This window comes from Suncus etruscus, chromosome 9 (genome assembly GCF_024139225.1).
Source record: "Suncus etruscus isolate mSunEtr1 chromosome 9, mSunEtr1.pri.cur, whole genome shotgun sequence".
Lineage (NCBI taxonomy): Eukaryota > Metazoa > Chordata > Mammalia > Eulipotyphla > Soricidae > Suncus > Suncus etruscus.
Genome location: NC_064856.1, coordinates 12,259,336 through 12,280,071, shown reverse-complemented (window position 1 = coordinate 12,280,071; position 20,736 = coordinate 12,259,336). Strand labels below are relative to the sequence as shown.

Here is a 20,736-nt window from a genome sequence, read left to right as displayed (position 1 = left end):
CTGGGGCTGGATTCATCTGTGGGCTCAACTTGGGCTAGGAACTGGGGGTAGGGAGGGTCTCTGCAGTGGCACATTCACAGGATGTGTTGGAGGCTGCAGGTCAGGTCATGCGTGACTGACCAGCCCAGGGCTGGTCCCTGGAGCATCTTTGGAACACAGGCTCCCTCCAGAGCAAGTGATCCAAGGGAAGGAAAGGACCATGGGCATCTCAACAACAGAGGCTCACACTATGCTCACACCAGCCATATCCACTCAAGAAAGGGCACTGAGGGCCCGGAGAGATAGCACAGCGCAATTTGCCTTGCAAGCAGCCGATCCAGGACCAAAGGTGGTTGGTTCGAATCCCGGTGTCCCATATGGTCCCCCGTGCCTGCCAGGAGCTATTTCTGAGCAGACAGCCAGGAGTAACCCCTGAGCACCGACGGGTGTGGCCCAAAAACCAAAAACCAAAAAAAAAAAAGGGCACTGAAAGGGCTAGAATGCTGGGACTTGGGACTCTGTGGCCATGGGAATCTGGTTGTCATGGTAGTCCACGACAGGATGGGCTGAGTGTTTGGCAGGGGTATGGGGAATGTTCTTGGAACCCGGAAATATTGGGTTCCATCTCTATCCTTTGCAGCTATGTGACTTGGGCACTGTGCTGCTTTTCCTCATCTGCAAGTAAGAGCAAGAACTAGTGGGCTGTATCCTGCAGTGCTGCCACCAGGAGTATCCAGTATTCAGGGACATGGGTGGTTGGCATTTTGTTTGGGGAGCTGGTTTGTTTGTTTGTTTGTTTTTAGGGAATTCACATGTGGCAATGCTCAGGTCTTACTCCTGGCAGTGCTCAGAGGACCATATGGAATGCTAGGGATCAAACCCAGGTGAGCTGCATGAAAGACAAATAGCCTACTCACTGTACTACGACACTGCCCCCGCCTCAAGTCCTGGGTTTAGTCTTTGGCAACACCTGATCCTTTTGACACAGAGCCAGGAGTAACCCCCTCTCCCAAAAACTGGCTAATACAACCCCCAAGCAACAAAAATTATCTGAGGCTGAACAGGAGAGCAGGTATAAAGATTAAGGCTTTTGTCTTAAATCCACCAACACTGGTTCAAATCCCAGACACTGCATCTAGTCCCCAAGCACAACTAGGGTTGACTTCTAAGCACAGAAACAGGGGTAGACAACACTGCACGGTGTAACCTCCAAATAGCTAAACAATCATCTGTGTTGTCACATGTATCAGCAGTTGTTCCTGTTTAGAATACACTGGAGAAACAAGCTATGGTGATTTTCATTTGCCAGTTGAAGCTCTTAGTTTATAACTAATGCAGAAAAAAAAGCAGCCGGAACAGAGGCCCTGGTCACTAATGCTGCTTTTTCTATAGACTTTTCTGTCTGTCACTCATCCTTTCTCCAGGCCACAGTCCCTTACCTTTCCTCACTATCCTTTCCCAGGCAAGTAGTAGAGTTAACTATCTCTTTGTCCTAATTGTGCAAAGTGAGGCTAGTGCCCAGAATTCAGAGTAGAGTTAGAATTCCACCCTACGGAGCAGCATTGGATCAAGGGCCAAAGCCCAAAGCTTCTTTGCAACTAGAAAGGTAGTGGAAGGTCAGGTCCCCTTCAGTCTTGAGAGCCATAGGCATGAGGCTGGCAGTGATGGGGAAGATCTAATCCTACAGCGAGATGGGGCAGATTGCACACTGTGTTTAGTCCCTCTCTTTTCTGGCTATTGCTAGAACCCTGAGCCAGACCTCTGGGCTAGACCCAACCCCACCACCAACATACAGGCTGACTGACTTTAGTCACAAGAGCCCTAGCCTGACCTGGCAGGGCCCATCTGGCCCAGATCATCTCTCCCAGGGTTTATGCTGGTGGGCGAGTGTGGCCAATTGGGTGATGGACCCCAGCTGTGGGTGACCTTTACTCCACCCAAACACTTGCCGCTACAAGACAAGTGGGGGACCACTGTGGGTGCAGAGGAAGCTCCCATCCCTGGTGCTGTCCCCAAGCTACCCCAAGTCTCCAGCCCAGGTTTGTAGCTCAAAGTCCCTTATGGGAGCTAACCTGCCTAGAGCAACTCTGAAAACGTCTGGGCCTCAGTTTGTCTCTGGAGGATCAGAGCAGATCTTGCTCAGGACTGAACTTTTGTTTTCTGCTTAGAGCCATTTAGGCCCTGGGAGTCAACATTTTTTTGGTGTGGGGGAGGACTCCCAAAAATGCTCAGCAAGTCACTGAGTCACTCCTCATAATATTGAACCAGCCAAGCCAGACCTTCAAAGTAAGGGCCCAGAGGGTGTGGCACTGTTCAAGTCCTGAAGGGCCGGGAATTAATTAGCTGGGCAACCCTAGCAATGCTCGAGAACCTTCAGGACTGTATTTGGTGATACTGAAGCATCCTTGCGATGATGAGGGTCGAAAAGGGGTCAGCCACATGCAAGGTATGTGCCTTGAACCCTGTACTCTCTCCCCAGACTCCAGAATCCTAGTCCTCAGTGTGTAAAAAAGAAAACATTCTCCATTCACCCCTGATCTAGGGAGGCCATCTAGGAAACATCCAAGATTGTCTATAACATCACCTGGAAGCAATCCTCTACCAGGGAAGACCCTACCGCTGCTTTGACATCGACCTACTCAAAAGAGACTTCCCTTAACACTGAGAAGACTTAACAACAACAACAACCTGCTTACAGGACAGGGCTCCCTGCATTGCCCTTTAATTGTGAGGTGAAACTACAGGACGCTCCACATCCTGACTTCAATGTAGGACATGCAGATTCCAGGATCTTTAATACAGAAACATGATACCAACAACAGAGACTGTGAAAAATAAAAGTGTGTTGGCACTACAGACAATGACCTGGATTGGACAAACTAGTTTGCCTGGAGCCTAGAGTTGGTCTTATGCCAGGAAACTTCAGGGGTAGGGTCTCCTTGTATTTAGGTCAAAACTTTTCCTTTCCATGTCCCCCATATTTTGGTGGGCTTATGCAAACAATATTTGCCATTCTAACACCATTTTTACTGTGCTTCTTTGACTCTAAACCTTAAAAAAAAACACTTAAACTTTTGATGTTAACTTAAACTAATATGCATGTGCATGAAAATGTAAAAAAAAATACTATGCCTTCAATGTTTAAAAAAAAAAAAACACTGGGTCCAGAGAATAGTACAGTGAGTGATGGCATGTGTCTTGCAAATGGTCATCCGGGTTTTGATCCCTGGCACCACATATGGTCCCTCCAGCCTGCCAGGGGTGATCCTTGAGCACTGATCCAGGAATAAGCTTTGAGCACCACTGAGTATGCTCCTCCCCAAACAAACAGAAAGTATAAGAATATTCGGTGTTGTAATTGAAATACTAAAAATTTCATATGTGTTCATTACAGTGTTACCTAGGTGGATTGTAGAATGTCCCTCATTTTCAAGTATCCATGAATAAGTTTAGTATTTTAAAATACTGTTACAACTGGGCTGTGATATGAGGATATTTTTTTATGTCAATCATTATCAAAGTTGCAGGAATAACTAATAGGGCTAATAAAGGAAATGTCAACTTTCAACTACATACTCATGAACAATAACTGTATTGATTTTCTCACCCAAGTTCATAGAGCTGAATTGTCTTCACAGATCCTGTGTTGCCCTCACCCACCCCCATTTGAAACCTTTGACCTGTAGAAAGAATATAAAAAGCTAAGGGCCCAGGGCTGGATCATGGTACCAAAGATGCAGGAGTCTGGTCAGGTCAGGGGAGGACAAGCAGAGGAAAACTAGGAGAAGTAGCATGAGGGAAGTGCTTCCAGCAAAAGAGGGAGGCTGACTGGGTTCACTGCCAAGTAGAGTAAAGAGAGAACAAAAAAATAGAGACCCTTTAGTTTAAGAGGGAGACATAATGGATAAACAAAAAAGTGAAGAGACACCCCAGTACTGGGAGAAGCAGGCAGAGTGCCTGGAGCCTAGTGCATGTATCTGATTATGCCAAATACAGAAATCTCATTATATTTCTATTTATAATATTTTGTATTGTGAAACATCAAAATGATGCTGTTATTTAAGGTAAGGGAGATGAGAACATGGTAATAACTTGTCAACCTTTGTTGAGGGGAGGAGAAAAATTGGGATTGTAGCTAGAAGGGGCTGTGGGGTCTATTTTTCTTTTATTTTCATATGGGAGCTGTTAAGAGTCATTTGTGCTGTGTAAAAGACCATGAATTGAGGGAACAGAGGAGGAAATAAAGGTCCACGAGACAAACACTTTGAAAAATCCCAGTGTGGGTTTGTCTTGCTTGTCCCCAATTCCCTTTGGTTTTCTTTGTTTGTTTTTATTTATTTTCTGTGCCACACACAGAAGTGCTCAGAGCTACTTCTGGATCTGCCCTCAGGAATTACTCCTGGGCTGCTGGGAATTGAACCCCAGTTAGCTGCATGCAAGGCAAGCTCCCCATCCACTTCACTATTGTTCCAGTTCCCTCCCCCCAGATTCCAACTGTGATCTCTATACCAGGGTTCTCATCCTAGGGCCAGCTTTAGCTTCACCTAAAGGCTGAATGATACCACAGAGATGCTAGTTTTGGAGCCCTAGCAAGGCACCTAGACATTTTTCTTTTAAACATGTTTCCAAGCCAGAGAGATTTATCTTGCATGTAGCAAACCTGGGGTTCAATCCCCAGCACCAGAGAAGATCCCCTGGGCCCTTCTAGTGATCCCTAAGCACAAAGCCAGAAGTAAGCCAGGAGCACCACTGAGTGTGGTCCCCAAACAAACAAAACAATTAGCTCCCGAGAGATGCTGATTCAAGGTCCACACCCTGTGAATCCCTTTGCTCACCAATGCCCACGCACATCCCCTTCAGGACTGATGCTGCATGATGAAGCATGGTGGGGAGCGGGGACTAGAGTAGAGAGTAGGAAGAAATGGTAGAGGAGACTAAGAAGGACCTAGAGTCTGTTCTCATTCCCCCAATCCCAACCAAGTTCACCAGCTCTGCGTGAGAAGCACTGGTCTTCCCAGGGGTGCTGTCCTATTGAACCTCTAGGGAGACTGAGCTGGAGCTAAAGGGAGAAGGCCAGTGGGCAGAGAGGTGGCAAGAGGCCAAGATGTGTGCAGGAGGCAGAACGAGAGGAGGAGGGGCAACACTTCTCTGCCCAGGGGCGCTGAGCCCTGAGAACACAGTGTTCACCTTTGCAGTTGACCCTGGTCCTATGCCAGGCCCACTTTTCTGATTCTTGGAAAAGAAAAGCAGCCCTGGCAAAGAAGTGATTGTATGTGGACTCGAGCTGGGGGAAGCCCTGGAAACGGTTTGGTTCCACTCTCTCTGGCAAAGAGAAAGGGCCAGAAAATAGCGTTCTGGCCTGATAGATGAACCTGAATGAGCAAATTGAATGAGGAAAGGTGTCTCCCTACTCCCTGTTGGCCTTTCTATTCTCCACAGAATCTGGGTAACAGGCATGACATTGTAGACTATATGCTGATCCTTGCTGCTCCCGATTTTGGCCCTGCTTTAAACTCACACACACTTACTGGTCCACTCCTAAGTGTTGTGCTAGATACAAGGAGAAGTCTCTGGCTTCGTAAAATTAATGTTGAAGGGAAATGGACCATCAACAGATAAATTATAATGTAGAAGGGGGAGTACTACATGGTCATAAAAGACCCAAAATATGTGAGCAAATGCTTCACACAGAGGAGAGTTGGAGTGTGGAGGAGCTCCCTGGAGAGATCCAACATGTGCAAAGGTCCCGGGACAAATATATGCTTACTGTATTAAAGGGATGTAAGGGAAGTCAGTGCCTCTGGAGTGGAAGGAAGGACAGAGGACTAGGGGAGGAAGTCAGAGTGGAGATGGAAAACAAGGTCATGTGGGAAACCAGTCATGGAAAGAACTTTGTTTTTTTCTTCTGCATGTAATCAGGCTCCAGTGTGGGTGAGCAGAGGAAGAACATTAATTGGCTTGGGTTATAATAGTATGAGGTGCTTGGGCTCTGCTGGACAGGAGAGAGCAGGAAGAAAGCTTCTAGAAGAGACCAGGTGAGAGGTAATGAGGCCTAGCCTGGCAGAGAGTCCTCCCCAGTCCATGGAGACCCAAAGAAAGACCAAAAGTTTACCCCGCTACTCCCCATAACCCCAGTTCATGGTCTCCCCACAGCTGGAAAGGTACATCCAGATGAGCCTGAGATCAGAGCTGGTGCAGGCCCAGCAGCACATGGTGCAGAACCAGACGGCCACCATGCTGGAGCTGGGCACCAACCTCCTGAACCAGACCACAGCACAGACCCGAAAGCTCACCGATGTGGAAGCACAGGTACTGGAGGGGAAACAGAGGTGGGGGCACCTGTGGGCTCACACCAGCTCTTGGCCTGACCTCTGTCCCTGGGTGGAGTAGGGGTGTCCTCCATACCAGGAGCTCTGGGAATTTGTGCCCATGATCTACCCATCAAACCATCCAGGCAGGCCTTGAGCCCAGGGCCTGACACCAGCTTCAGCCTGTCCTCCTCAGGAACTTCAGTGCCCCAAAGGCTGAAGACAGTGTTTGGCAGAAGAGCACATACTAGTTACCCTGCTGCAGAAGTGGACAGTCCAACTTGTAGGGTGTTCATATAAAACTCATCAGACCTCAGGGACCCAATGAGTCTGAGAGAGAAGGTGGTGGGAGTAGTCAAGAGGAGCAGGAATAAATAAGTGAACTGTTGGAGAAAGGTATGACAAGAGGGTACTGGGCATGAAAGTACTATGTTATATGTGCTGAGCACTGAGCACAAAACAGAAAAAATAAAAGTGGTATGGGAAAAAAAGTGGTATGGAGCTTCCTTTTGGATGCAAAGGAAGAAAAGGAACAAGGAAAGGAATGGGTAGGTAGGAAATGTGGTAGGGCACTTGCCTTGCATGTGTAATGGTCTGGATTCATAAAAAAGGAAAGGAAAGGAAAGGAAAGGAAAGGAAAGGAAAGGAAAGGAAAGGAAAGGAAAGGAAAGGAAAGGAAAGGAAAGGAAAGGAAAGGAAAGGAAAGGAAAGGAAAGGAAAGGAAAGGAAAGGAAAGGAAAGGAAAGAAGGAAGGAAGGAAGGAAGGAAGAAAGAAGAAAGAGAAAGAAAGAAAAAGAAAGAAGAAAGAAAGAATAGAAAGAAAGAAAGAAAGAAAGAAAGAAAGGAAGAAAGAAAGAAAGAAAGAAAGAAAGAAAGAAAGAAAGAAAGAAAGAAAGAAAGAAAGAATAAATAAAGAAAGAAAGAAAGAAAGAAAGAAAGAAAGAAAGAAAGAAAGAAAGAAAGAAAGAAAGAAAGAAAGAAAGAAAGAAAGAAAGAAAAGAAAGAAAAGAAAGAAAGAAAGAGAAGAGAAGGAAGGAAGGAGAGAAGGAAGGGAAGGGAGGATGGGAAGGTAGAGAGGGTGAGGAGGAAGGGTGGGGAGGGAGGGAGATGAGGAAGGAGATAGAAAAGGAAGGAGGGAGAGAGGGATGGAGGAAGAAGGAAGGGAGGGAGAGAGGAAAAGAGGAAGGGAGAGAGAGAAGAAGGAGATAGAAAAGGAAGGAGGGAGAGAGGGATGGAGGAAGAAGGAAGGGAGGGAGAGAGGAAAAGAGGAAGAGAGAGAGGAAGGAAGGAATGAGGAAGGAAGGGAGGGGAGAGAAGGGAGGGAGAGAAGTTGGGGAGGGAGAAAGGGAAGGGAGGGATGAAGGAAGAAAGGAGGAAGAAAGGAAGAGAAGGGACAGAGGGAAGGTGGGGAGGGAGGGAAAGTGGAGAGGGAGGGAAAGTGGGGAGGGAGGGAAGGAGCTAGAAAAGGAAGGGAGGGAGGGAGGAAGGAGGAAGGAAGGAAGAAAGGAGGAAAGGAGGAAGGAAGGGAAGGAAAGGAGAGGAGGGAGAGGGGGAAGATGGGGAGGGAGGGAGGTTGGGGAGGGAAGTAGAAAAGGAAGGAAGGGAGGAGGGAAGGAAGGAAGGAAGTGGGAAGGAAAAAATGGGATATAACATTTATATATGAGCTGGGTTGCTGCCAAGGATCAAGAGCTCACAGGGAGGGCAAACAAGGTGCTCTGGGAGTAGTGGGAGGATGCGCCACAAATGTTAGGCAATGAGTACAGGGAGGCATCTCAGGGAAGGATGAATCACGTAAGGTATACTGGGACAGTTCCCAGATGGGGACAACAGCATATACAACAGCCCAGAGTAGGGCCCTGCTGGCAAGCTCCAGGACTATCAGGGTCCCCTGTGGCTGGAGTGACCAGGGCAGGATGGTGGGAGAGAGTTCAGAGGTAGCAAAGGCAGGCCACAGAGAGGCCTCATACTGGGGGAGGTGAGGTTTTGAATCAAGGGACCACATTTTGTTTATTCTTTTATAGGAGCCTCATCTATGAAAGAGGCCTGGGGCCACTCTCAAGATAGAGGTGCAGTCCTCAGAGTTGGTGCTCCAGCCTGGTGGCACTGAAGGACCACCTTTGCCACACTAGACAATGCTCAGGAAGCCATGCAGTGCTGGAGATTGAACACTAGCTGGACATATGCTTTACCATTTGAGCTCTTTCCCTAGTCCAGAGATGACATTAAGAAATCTGTCCTGGAGGCTGAGCAGAGAGTGGGCTCTAGGGGACTATAGAAAGCTAAGGAGACCAAGAGACCTGCCCAGCCCAGCAGACCAGCATCTGGGATTGAAGTGAACAGCAGAGAGGAGATGGAAGGAGTCAGGTTTCCATCTGCAGGTTGATAGGACTTTCTGCTAGATTGATGGTAAGGGCCAAGAATTTTTGGAGTTTGGGGCCAAGGATAGTACAGCAGAAAAGGTGTTTGTCTTATATGCAACTGATCTGGATTTGATCCCCAGCACTGCTTAAGCCTACCAGGAATAATTTCTCAGAGCCAGGAGTAACCCCTGAACCCCATTGGGTATGGCCCCAAAGCTAAAAAAAAAAAATCAAATAATTCTTGGAGTTAGCTTCATGGTCAGGCACTGGCCCTGCATGGGGAGGATCTGGTTTCTGTCCCTACCAGAGAGAAAGACTTTCCCTGGGCCTGAGGAGTAGGAACAAAGGAAATGTCATTGATAGGTATGGAAAGAGCACATTTAGGAAGCAGATATATTTTGTTTTGTTTTGTTTGGGGCCACACTTTGCAATGTTCAGGGGTTACTCCTGCCTCTGAGCTCAGAAATTACTCCTGGTGGGCTCAGGGGATCAATCCTGGGTCAGCCATGTGTACGGCAAATGCCCTACCCCACTATACTATGGCTCTGGCTTAGGAAGCAGATCTTAAGCTCAGTATGAGTCTGAGGATGAATGAATAAGTGAATAAATAACCACAGGAAATAGCAGCTCCCAGGCTGGAAAAAGGGCAGCATGTTTCTAGAAAAGTCAGGTGAACAGTGTCAGGCAGGTTTCTGCAAGACTAACTGGCTCCCAACAACCCCTCATTCTGGAGTGATAATACACTAGTGGGTAGGGAGCTTCCCTTGCATGCTTCTGACCTGGTTCAATATGCAGCACCTCATATGGTCCTCCAACTGTGCCAATAGTGATCTGTGAGTTCAGAGCCAGGAGTACATCTTGAGTACTGCTGGATGTGACCCACAAAACTAAAAAAAAAAAAAAAATTAAAGGGGCTGGGGCAATATTAGAGCAGGTTAGACCCTTGCCTCACATCATGCAGCCAACCAGGCATCTTACATGGTCTCCTGAGCACCACCAGAAATGATTTCTGAGTGAAGTCAGGGATAGCCACTGAGCACTGCAAGGTGTGAGAAAAACACACACATCTACACAGACCCCAGTACACACACACACACACACACACACACACACACACACACACACACACACAAATCAACGCTCACCCCTGCCTGCCTGGCAGGTCCTGAACCAGACATCAAGGATGGAGATCCAGCTTCTGGAGACCTCACTGTCCACCAACAAGCTGGAGAAGCAGCTACTGCTCCAGGGCCATGAGCTCAACCGACTACAAGGCCGCAACAGGTGGGCACTGGGAGCAGGTTATGAGTTGGGGGCCAGGTTTAGGCTGGATTTGGGTCTTAGGCAGAAGCAGGGACCAGGGTCAGAGTGAGGGGTCTGCATTAGGATTGGAGTGAAGGAGTGAGGAACAACAAGTGACAACTGAGCTTGGGACAAGGTTGGGAAAAGGCAGGAGGTGGAAACCAACCAGAAGTTGAGTGAAGATAGACAATAGGGCTGGCTGGGTTGGGGGCTAAGGGCCATCTGGGAGCTGAGACTGACGGAGCTGAGAGGGTTGAGAGAGAGCCTGGCTGAGACTGGGGTCCAGGCAAGCAAAAGGCCTGGCTACCCCCACTAGATGTAAACAGAGAACAGGTATTGGGTTTCAGGCCGACAATGTTCCTACACCAACCAATCCCTGAACCAGTGTTCACTGAGCCTCATGTACACTTATCTTCCTCCTTTTTATTAGGCTTTGATTTTATAAATGTCAACAGACTTTTTTGACCATTGACATATCATACAATTTATTCTGTGAAATTTAATTAGATTTACTAATTCATAAATAGGGGAGCCAGAGAGATAGTGCAGCCTCTCAGGAGCTTGTCTTGCATGCTACCTTCCTCATCTGCCTGATCTCAGCACTGCATGGTCTCCAAAGCACCACCAGAACTGACAGCTGAACACAGAGCTGGGAGTAGCCCCTGAGTGCTGCTAATTATGGCCCAACCTCCTCTCAAAACAAAAACACAAAACAAAACAAATAGGTCAGTCTGATTTCATCCACATTCCCATTCCCAGAGGCAACCACAGCCCCCACACTCTAGTCTGAGTCTGTCCGGTGAGCAAATATGCCTGTGGGAACACCCCTTAAATTACCAAGGATGAAAGTCATGAGGATTAGATAAGACCTCAGAGCCTGATTCCATCTCAGTTTCAAGCTGAGTGGAGAGAACCCAGGTCTGGGCACTGGAGGAGGCAAAGCCAGCACCATATTGGAAGTAACATCAGACCAGAAAGTTTCTAGGCGAGATGGTTATTGTTCACAGGCTGGGTCAGGATAAGATCTCAAAGATGAACCAACTACCTCTCTTCTGGTGCTGCCAGTGACTTTGCCCTCTTCTCTTCCTTTCTCCACTTCCAAGGAAAGGAGACCAGGACATGGACACATTCCATCAGCAGTTTCTCTGACCCAGGGAACAATTGCAATTTTAAAAGTTGGGGTGTACACAAATTCTTTCTCTTTTTGCAGCATCATTTGGGCTTCAAGGGAAATTCCTTCTGGCCTGATGGAATTCATTTTGTGAGTCTGGAGAAGAGCCTGAATAACCACAAGTATCCCTCTTTCCCCTATTCCTTAGCCACCTCCCCAAGCAAAAAGAACCAACAGCTGTTTATTTCTCTTGTGTGCTCCTTCATTTATACACAGTTCCTTGTTATGCTGCTTCATTTAATTTTTTGAATTAAAAATTTTACTGACTCACCATGAATCAAAAAGTTATTCATGATTGGGTTTCAGGCCGACAATGTTCCTACACCAACCAATCCCTTCCCTCCACCAATATCCCCAGTTTCTCTCCTGTCCCGCTCCCCAATCTGCCTCTATGGCAGGCATTGTTTTTCTTCCCCCCCCTTTTTTTCCTTTTGTAGCTTACAGTACAATTACAGTAGCTTACAATTTCCTTTATCATTGTTATACTGTACCTTCCCTTTGGCCACATGTACTTACCACGAGCCAGACAGTCATATAGACACAGGAAGTGTTTGTGGGGAGGGAGGTCACAGACATGAATAAATAGTCAAAATTTTCTGTTTTCCTGAGCTGGCCATTTTCAAACTGACCTCCCTGTAATGCTATGTAACCAAACATGCAAGTGGTGTCCCTGAATTGTCTTTTAAAATCCCAAAGGTCACACGAAATCCTTCTGTACTTTCCACTCCCCAATTATCATGGAAATGGCTCTATAATTGCATGGCGCCCTTGCCTCGCTCATGCTATTCTCCAACTGCATCACGCCTTGCTACATGGCTCTCTCTGTCTCTCATTTATTTCCCCAGATCTTTTAAGGTGGTTTCCATTTTATTACTCCAACCTAAGATGTAATAAATAACATTTCCATAGCTCATTGTACACACCAATGAGCAAAGTTGAGGCACAAGTTGCCTAAAGTGAAAGAGTTGATTAAAAGCTTCTTTCTATGGACCAGAGAGATAGCATTGGGGTTAAGGTATTTGCCTCGCCTGATTCTATCTCCAACACTACCTATAGTCACCCGAGCACAGCCAAGTGTGGCCCAAAAACTAAAGGGGTTGGGGGGAAAGAGGCACCTGAGCACATAGTACAGAAGGAAGGAGAAAATTTCTCCCTCCAGACCTTCCTCCCCATCTTCTGCCTCTCCGTCACATCACTTGGGCTCTCTGCAGAAGAAATAGTGTGCAGTGCAGTTTCACCTTCGCTGCAGTCACCACCACTGTTTCTCTCATGCCTTTTCCTGTAAATTCACCATATCCTTTGGACCTTAATACTTTAACCCACTACGAGCCTTGTGTTCAGTCCCCCTTTCTTCTGGAGAAGCACTGACAAGCCCATTGCACTCCAGATCCTGGGCATCTTTCAGGTCATGTAGTGCATTCCACCTCTTCCCTCTTTGTCACTAAGAGCATTCCCTGGGACACCCCAACAGACTCACCCAAACCTGGTGGTGAACATTTAGCTGTTTCTTTTCCCTTCCCATAGAGTTAGCACCTGATATTTAGAAGTTGGTGTTTATGAGAGATGCTAGTGGTCCTTCCCACCCCACCTCTTCCCTCTCTGGCTCCCCAGTTCATTTCATCCGAAGGCCAGCTGAAGGTTTTCCCTCTGCTCCTCCTTGCCTCCCGTTGTGCGCTTCCCTGGCAGGGTTTTTTATATCTCTCTGAGTGGGTCTTTAACGCTGGACCTGTCACCCAAGTCCCAGTGGAAAGCGCGCACAGGGAGTGCCTGGTGGAGACATAGCAGGCTCACCCCCTTGCGTCCTCACCCTGCAGCGCGCTGGAAACGCGGGTGCTGGCGTTGGAGACGCAGCAGCAGGCAGAGCTGAGCAGCCTCCGAGACGAAAAGGAGCGACTGAGGCGCCTGCTGGGCCGCCAGAGTGGTGCCCTGGCCGGCCTGGAGCGCAGCCTGCGCGCCGCCAGCAGCAACTCCAGTCTCCTGCAGCGTCAGCAGCGCCAGCTGTTGGAGTCGGTGCAGCGGCTGGTGCGCGTCGTGGCTCAGGGCCCCGGTGAGCGTATGGAGTGCGCTGGGTGCGGGAGGTGGGTAGGAGAGGGCAGGGAGCACCTTCTATTAGCCCGCTCCACCTTCACTCTGGAGCCTGGAAACGACCACGGGTGAGATCATGGGTACATACTCCCTACATGTTCAATAGAAATAAGTAGCAGTAAGAATAATGCGGCCCACAGATAAAACAGAGGAACCAATCTAGGTTTTCTTCCTTGATTCCATGAATGACTTTGGCCATGCCCTTGTGTCTCTCACGGCCTCAGTTTCCCCTCATCTATTTATTGGGCTTGGAATGATCACCAGGACGCCACCAGCACAGACCCACTCACTCTCCATCTCCACTTACTTGGGCTCAGCTCACCCCTGCCTTGGCCCAGTTTCCCTATCTATGAAACATATCAATGGGATTCCCCATAACTTCTCCCACCTAATGCCCTTGAGAGGGCCCAATTAGAGGGAGGAGGGAGCCATCTCTAGTCCAGCTCTGTAGCTCTGGCACCTAGTGGGACCTACTGGGGGATGGAGGGTTATGGCATTCTAGCTCCAACCACTCTGTCTGCAAACAGATATTGACCAAACACACTGTGAAACCCCATTGGGATTGGAGATTGGAGACACAAGGAACAGAATGGCATAGCCACATTTCTTGCAAAAACCCCCAATCCAAGGCTAGAGAGATAGTACAGGGGTTAAGAAGGCACTTGCTCTACACGAAGCAGACCCAGATTTGATTCCTAGTACAGTATATGGTCCCCTAGGTCTTGACAGGAGTGATCCTAGAGCTCAGAGCCAGAGGTAAGCCCTGACACAACTGGAAAGTGAGTTCTGCTTTCAGTGTTCCTGAAGTTTCCAGATCCCCAAAGGACAGAAAAGCCTTGGAGAAGGGACTTTTCACCTGAAGACAGTGAGGAACAGTGAGAGGTTTTGGAAGAAGTGAAGAACCCTGGAGAGAAGAATGGCTTAGGGGGAGAAAGACTGAAGACAGGATTCCTGAGTCTTGAAGGCACAAGGAAGTAACATAAGTTTGGGATTCTAGGTGGTAGACTGGCAGCAGTTTGAAGACAGAAGCTCATGAATACATCTAAGTTAGTTTGGTTCAACTAAATGGAAGTTTGAGGTCCAAGCAACAGCAAGCAGGACAGATGGCTGCTTTCCAAACCATGAGTTGTAGCCTTTCCCGGACCCATCACTGACCTGGCAATGAGGCTGCCTAAATCAGTTCCACGTGTGCAAGTCATGTGTCTCTGCCCAAGACTTGAGGAGCCCTGTGCCTCCTTCCACAGGGCCACCACTACCCAATGTCCAGCTCTAGCCAAATACCTGCTCACAGGCATGGTGGGAGGTTGTGTCCTGCACTTCACCAGAGGCACCCTTAACTCAAATGCCTGCTTCTCCTGTCCCACAATACCACCAGTAAGAATACTATGATGATATTTCAGTTGGAAACGCTAAAAGGGATTAAAATCCCCACAGGGACAGAGACCAGAATAGATGGAGGTAGGTACAAGCATCAGGAATGCTGGCACTCTTGAAGGCAGCCTATGTGGTCTCTCTGCTGAATTGGACTCCCTGGATGACAGGAATTGAGGATTCCAGGGTCCTTGTGTAGATTAGACAGACAGGGAAACCTCTAATCTGTAGGCACATTCATTAAGACACTCGAAGTCCTGTCTTCTGTGGACTCAGCAGAAGAGACCCCGGCGGAGGTGGTTGGTAGGTAGAGAACTGACTTTGCAGCCTCACAGTTCAGGGATCAGACTTGGTGTCCTTCAATGCCAGCCTTTGGACGTGCCCAAGTCATTCAATGTTTCAGAACCTCCAACTTCTTCAATTATAAAGTGGGAACAATCATGGTGCCTATCTTAGGGAGTTCTTGCACAAAGAATCAGAGGGATTCATTCATAGAAGGGCTGGGCCTTGGTGCTGAGAGTTAAATAAGGGTGTAACTAGTACAGAGGTTCAGGAAGTCTAGGCTAGCCAAACTGTGTTGTCAATTAATATTGAGCCTATTTATATTAGCCTAAAACCCTTTCCTTTTACCCCACCTCCTGAAAATATTTTCCCCTGCCCTCAAAATAACCCTTGGCAATACCTGACCAAGAAACCCTATAATCTGCAGTGGCTATCTGACTTTAATTGTTATTATTGTCACTGTCCTTGTTATTGACTAAGAAAACAATAGCGGAGTCTTAGGAAGGAAAACTGGAGTCTGAAACCAGCTCCCATCTGCCCTTGCCTGGCTGTGGGGAATTGAACATGCTCACCTCCAAGACAGTCTCTTCCCTTGTATTTCACCAGAAAATTGGGGCTCACAGGTAGGTGAGGGATGTTTGTGCACTACCATAAATTAGCATCTAAGATGCTTCATTTGTGACCTGGAAACAATAACCTCCTCCCAACACACACACACAAACACACACACACACACACACACACACACACACACACACAAATTACTTCCAGGACCCATAGTCCAAGCCAAGAGCCAAACCGGAAATCACAGTCCTTGGTAGCATCCTGATTTTTCATTGATGCCCATACCTATCCATCAAGAACTTTAGCCTATCACTGGATACCACCTACCCAAAGGTTGGGTTTTGAGGTCCAAACCTATAACTAGATCCCACTGAGGGAGGTGAAATTTGAAGCCCTGACAGTTTTCAGTCTAGGACCAAGGAACCTGGTGGGATTCTGTCATTAGTTAATTAATTCTGTCACAGCTAATTCATTTCTTTCACAGGGAAGAAACAGAATCCTAAATATATTCCAATAGACACAAGGAAAATGTATTGAGATAGCCCACCTCTAGGGTTGAGAGGGTGAGGGTGAAGGGGACTTTAGCCCTCTGGGAAGGCAGTTCCAAAAACAAATCCCCCAAAATACCTGGAGGGAGGCAGGCTCTGCCCCTCTGTTTGTGTGCCCTTTGCCAGGCTCCTCATACTTGTTAAGAATGGAGTGTTCTGCTCTGTGCAATGCAAAGGAGCTGATTGTCCTTCAGGCCTCAGTCACCCACTCCAACAGCCTCATGCCTGCCTCCCTGCTTTGACTTTCTCTCCATTAGCAATCATGTTCTTATCCTCCATCTGGGTTTTTGTTTGTTTGTTTGTTTGTTTTTTGTTTGTATTTTTGGCCACACCCGTTTGATGCTCAGGGGTTACTCCTGGCTAAGTGCTCAGAAATTGCCCCTGGCTTGGGGGACCACATGGGACGTCGGGGTATCAAACCTCGGTCCTTGCCAGCCCCCCTCCATCTGGTTTTCAGGAATAGACTAGCCCCTACCTGCATTGCAGATTCATCTCCTATACCTTGATGTTGCTCTCTGTTCTACTATCTCCCTGTTCTTCTCCCTAGCCTCAACTCTGCTCTCATAGAACAAACTACTTCCTTTCTCAGAAGCTTTGCACATGTTCTTCTCTCTGCCTCGCTGTTCCTTTCTTTCCACCAGTGAGACTTCCAGAGACTGCTCCCCTCTAATTCCCAGCTCAATGCCAAACATCTAGGGGCCCTTTCCAGGTCTGTGTCATCTCCCTGCCCCAGAACCCTCCAACCCTCCACCTGGCACAGAGCAGGTGAATGTGCCTGCTGGCTTCTCCTCTCTCCCCTCCCTTCTGGGTCAACTGCTTTTGCTTTGTTCCCTTACAGCCTCCATGAGGGCAGCTGAACAGGTGTTCCAGGACTGTGCTGAGATTCAGCGCTTTGGGGCCAATACCAGCGGCGTTTACATCATCCATGTGGCCAACATGACGGAGCCCAAAAAGGTTAGGGAGCTTCCTAGGGTCTGAGAATATCATAGTGCAGACAACTCCCCCAATAATCTTGAGTTCTTGTCCAAAATCTGAGTTAGCGGGCCAGAGAGATAGCATGGAGGTAAGGCATTTGCCTTGCATGCAGAAGGACAGTGGTTCGAATCCCGGCATCCCATATGGTCCCCCAAGCCTGTCAGGAGCAATTTCTGAGTGTAGAGCCAGGAGTAACCCCTGATCTCTGCCGGGTGTGACCCCAAAACCAAAAACCAAACAAACAAAATCTGAGTTAGAAAAGTTAGCAAAGAAGATAAGATTACTCCATCTTGTGGAGCCCCTCTCTCCAATCAGGAATCAGACCAGGGTTTAAAACAGAATTTCCCAACTTTGGAAGTCTAGCTTGTCCTGGATTGTTATCAGCAAAAAAGAATTCCATGTTGGTTAGTGCTGGAGAGAGATGCTCTGAAATCCCAGGGCCTGTCACAGGAAGTTTCTTTGTAAGTTACACACAATCCAATTGAAAAAGATGTGGGGACTCCATTACCCATAGGGAATGAGAGCCCAGGGGAAACAGAGGCACTACCATCTTCAGTCTTTGGCTCCTATGGCTTTGGGGCTCAGTAGTTTGAAGGGGAGCAGGTGAAGAGAAAGTGTCTCTCAGAAGAGAGAAAGAAGTCTATCAGGAGTAAGTTGTGTGTGTGGGGGGGGGGCAGGCACAGAAGAAGAGCATGGGAGTATAAACATATATTATATGATACATCTGCTTGTTGTTGTTTTGTTTTGGTTTTTTTGGGCCACACCCGGTGGCACTCAGGGGTTACTCCTGGCTGTCTGCTCAGAAATAGCTCCTGGCAGGCACGGGGGACCATATGGGACACCGGGATTCGAACCAACCACCTTAGGTCCTGGATCAGCTGCTTGCAAGGCAAACTCTTGCTATGCTATCTCCCGGCCCAGGTACATCTGCTTTATGATCCTTTTTCCTATTCCTTTTTGGTAGGGTTTGTAGGGATGGAGCAACACCCAGGGCTATTTCTGGTTCTGCTCAGGAACCATGTGTAGTACCTAGTTTGTAGTACCAGCAGGGTGCAAGTTAAGAGCCTTCTCCCTGTAGTATATCTATGGTACTTTTTATAGTTCCCTTTTATATGACACCTTTTATTGTTCCCTTCAGCCCTTCTGGACAACCCTGTTCATTTGCAGTTTGTTTTTAAGGTTTTTCACACACCTTGTTAAACTCTTCTTGAAGCCAAGAGGCACACCTTGGATTCCAGCTACAGTTACTTAGGATGATTTTGTTCTCTTTAGTTTTGCAATTAGATTTAGGATAGTGATATTTTTCTTTTTAAAATTATTTAATCTGGGCCCGGAGAGATAGCACAGCGGCATTTGCCTTGCAAGCAGCCGATCCAGGACCAAAGGTGGTTGGTTCGAATCCCGGTGTCCCATATAGTCCCCCGTGCCTGCCAGGAGCTATTTCTGAGCAGACAGTCAGGAGTAACCCCTGAGCATCGCTGGGTGTGGCCCAAAAACCAAAAAAAAAAAAATTATTTAATCTAATTATTAATTTAAATTTAAAAGTAGGACACCATTAAAAGTAAATATCCTATTATTAAAATATTCTATTATGAAAATAATAGGATCCGGCTATAATGGAATTCAGGAAAGTATGAATAACTGAATTTGGGGACACTGATAGAAAAGAAAGAACTTATCTGAGAGGCAAGGTATCTGGGCTCAAATAACAATTTTCTTTGCCTGAAGTAAATTCCTCTCACCTCTGGGCCTCAGTTTCCCTTATTGCATCCTCTGCTAACAGTGCATAAAAACAGATGTCATCGTTTTTTCCTCCTTTAACTAGTCTTTGTTATCTGAACCTCTATTCCTGCTGCCCACCTTCTGGAATTGTCAGACCCACGGGACCCTCCCTGACAGCACATTGTCCTCCACAGCCCTGTCCCAATGTCCCCTCCTCCAAGAAGCCTTCCACAATTGGTCAGTGACTCCATGTTGCAGGATCTCCCTGTAAATGCCCACATGTTCATGAAGAAATCTGCCTGCCCTGACACTGCCTCCTGTCGACTAAAACAGCTCCTAGGGTCACTTACCTCTGATTCATCTATAACTCATCTAGTACAGAGTCAGGACCAAGTTTGTCCTGGTTGAACTTGCCCTGAACTGACCTGGGGGTGGGAGGTGGAGAATAGGATGTGAGTAAAGAAGAGACCAAAAGGTGTGACTGAGGGACAATGAGCTCTTTATTTATTTATTTTTTTATTATTAAACTCTTTTTTATTACCCAGAGCAGCACCCCCAGTGCCTTGAATGGAGCCTGGCAATATAACCAAATGTTTAGGAAACACTTGTCTATTGTGTTACTGTTTGTACTCTACATATGGCAGGCACCTACACTGCTCAACACTTAACCTTTTTAACAACCCTGCAGCAACAAGTAATGGACAGCCTCCAGGAAATGTTTTACTATTGCCACATTCTTTTCTAGATGTCTCTGTTAATCCCCATCTCCCACTTACAGATCAGAAACTGAGGCACAGGGGCCGGAGAGATGGCACAGCAGTAGGGTATTTGCCTTGCATTCCGCTGACATGGGAGAAACCCAGTTCGATTCCTGGCATCTGATATGGACCCCCAGCCTACCAGGGGAAATTTCTCGATTTCTTAGTGTAGAGCCAGTAGTAACCCCTGAGCACTGCCAGGTGTTGGTCCCAAAAAGAATCAATCGAGTTAAAAAAAAAAAAAAGAAACTGAGGCACAAAGAGGTATCACTACTCCCTTCTCCATATGAGGAAAAGGAACTGACAGTTCCTCTTCTCAGAAAAATGAAGGAGGTATGGCCATGAGGTTTCCCAGTCGCTCTGAGCTTCTAACCAATCACACTTGAGCCAGGTCAGCCTTAGCTCCTAGCTGCCTCCAAGAGCTTCCTTTCCCCTCTCCCTTACACTATCATTTTCTCCAGGTCTTCTGTGACATGGAAGCGAATGGAGGTGGGTGGACCCTCATTCAGCGTAGAGAAAATGGCAGCGTCAATTTCCAGAGGAATTGGAAGGATTATAAACAGGTAATATTGCTTAGGGGGGGATCAGTCCCAGACTTGAGACAAGGCATTTATTGTGCACTGAGAACAGGCTAGTCTTCTATCCTTCCTAGAAAAAATAATCATACCTCTTAAAACTAATCACCTTCAATAGATTTTAGTCAGTATATATACACTTTCAGGAACTCCATCATCTGAAATTAAACCACTTTTTGTTATTGCTGTTGTTTTTGTTTTGGAGGGAGGTTTTGTCTGAATATATTCTTAGAATGAAAGTTTATCTGTATTCTTGGGGTTGTTTTTTTGTTTTGTTTTGTTTTGTTTTGGGTTTTGGGGTTTGGGAGGATAGGCTGTTGGTGGTGGTGGCTTTAGTTTGGAGGTCATACCTAGCAATGCTCAGGGCTTACTTTGCAGAAAAAAAATCATTTGTGGTGGTGTTCATATGGAATGTTGGTAATTGAACCTGGGTAAGGCCACATGCAAGACAAAGGCCCTACCTATTACTCTTGCCCCTCTTGATTTATTTTTTCTAGACAAGACATAAATATTGCTAAAACGACCAATCCACAAGATAGACTTTTCAATATTGCATTTCTAGCTTAAAGACCATGTGCATTTTACAAGATGAGAAGTATTATCCTATTGTCGTCCAATTTTTAGTTAAACTTGAAATAAAGAATTTTTTTTGCCAGTTAATTAAAAGCTCCAACTGTGCAAAAGAAATAGAACAATAGACCCATAAGGAAATGCAACAATGGTCTCCTTTGTCTGC

At 47.0% G+C, this 20,736-nt stretch overlaps 1 protein-coding gene across 2 annotated transcripts in view; it reads left to right on the top strand.

The window, feature by feature from the left end:
- Positions 1 to 20,736, top strand: part of ANGPT4 (angiopoietin 4) — a 43,373-nt gene that overhangs the window by 15,088 nt on the left and 7,549 nt on the right. The window contains exons 2-6 of one of the 2 annotated variants that reach the window (XM_049779267.1): positions 6,133 to 6,288; positions 9,810 to 9,931; positions 12,935 to 13,167; positions 16,809 to 16,924; positions 19,887 to 19,988. In XM_049779267.1, the coding sequence (XP_049635224.1) occupies positions 6,133 to 6,288; positions 9,810 to 9,931; positions 12,935 to 13,167; positions 16,809 to 16,924; positions 19,887 to 19,988 (729 nt within the window). Of the gene's footprint in view, positions 1 to 6,132; positions 6,289 to 9,809; positions 9,932 to 12,934; positions 13,175 to 16,803; positions 16,925 to 19,886; positions 19,989 to 20,736 lie in introns of both variants that reach the window. The other variant, XM_049779266.1, reaches the window with a different exon arrangement.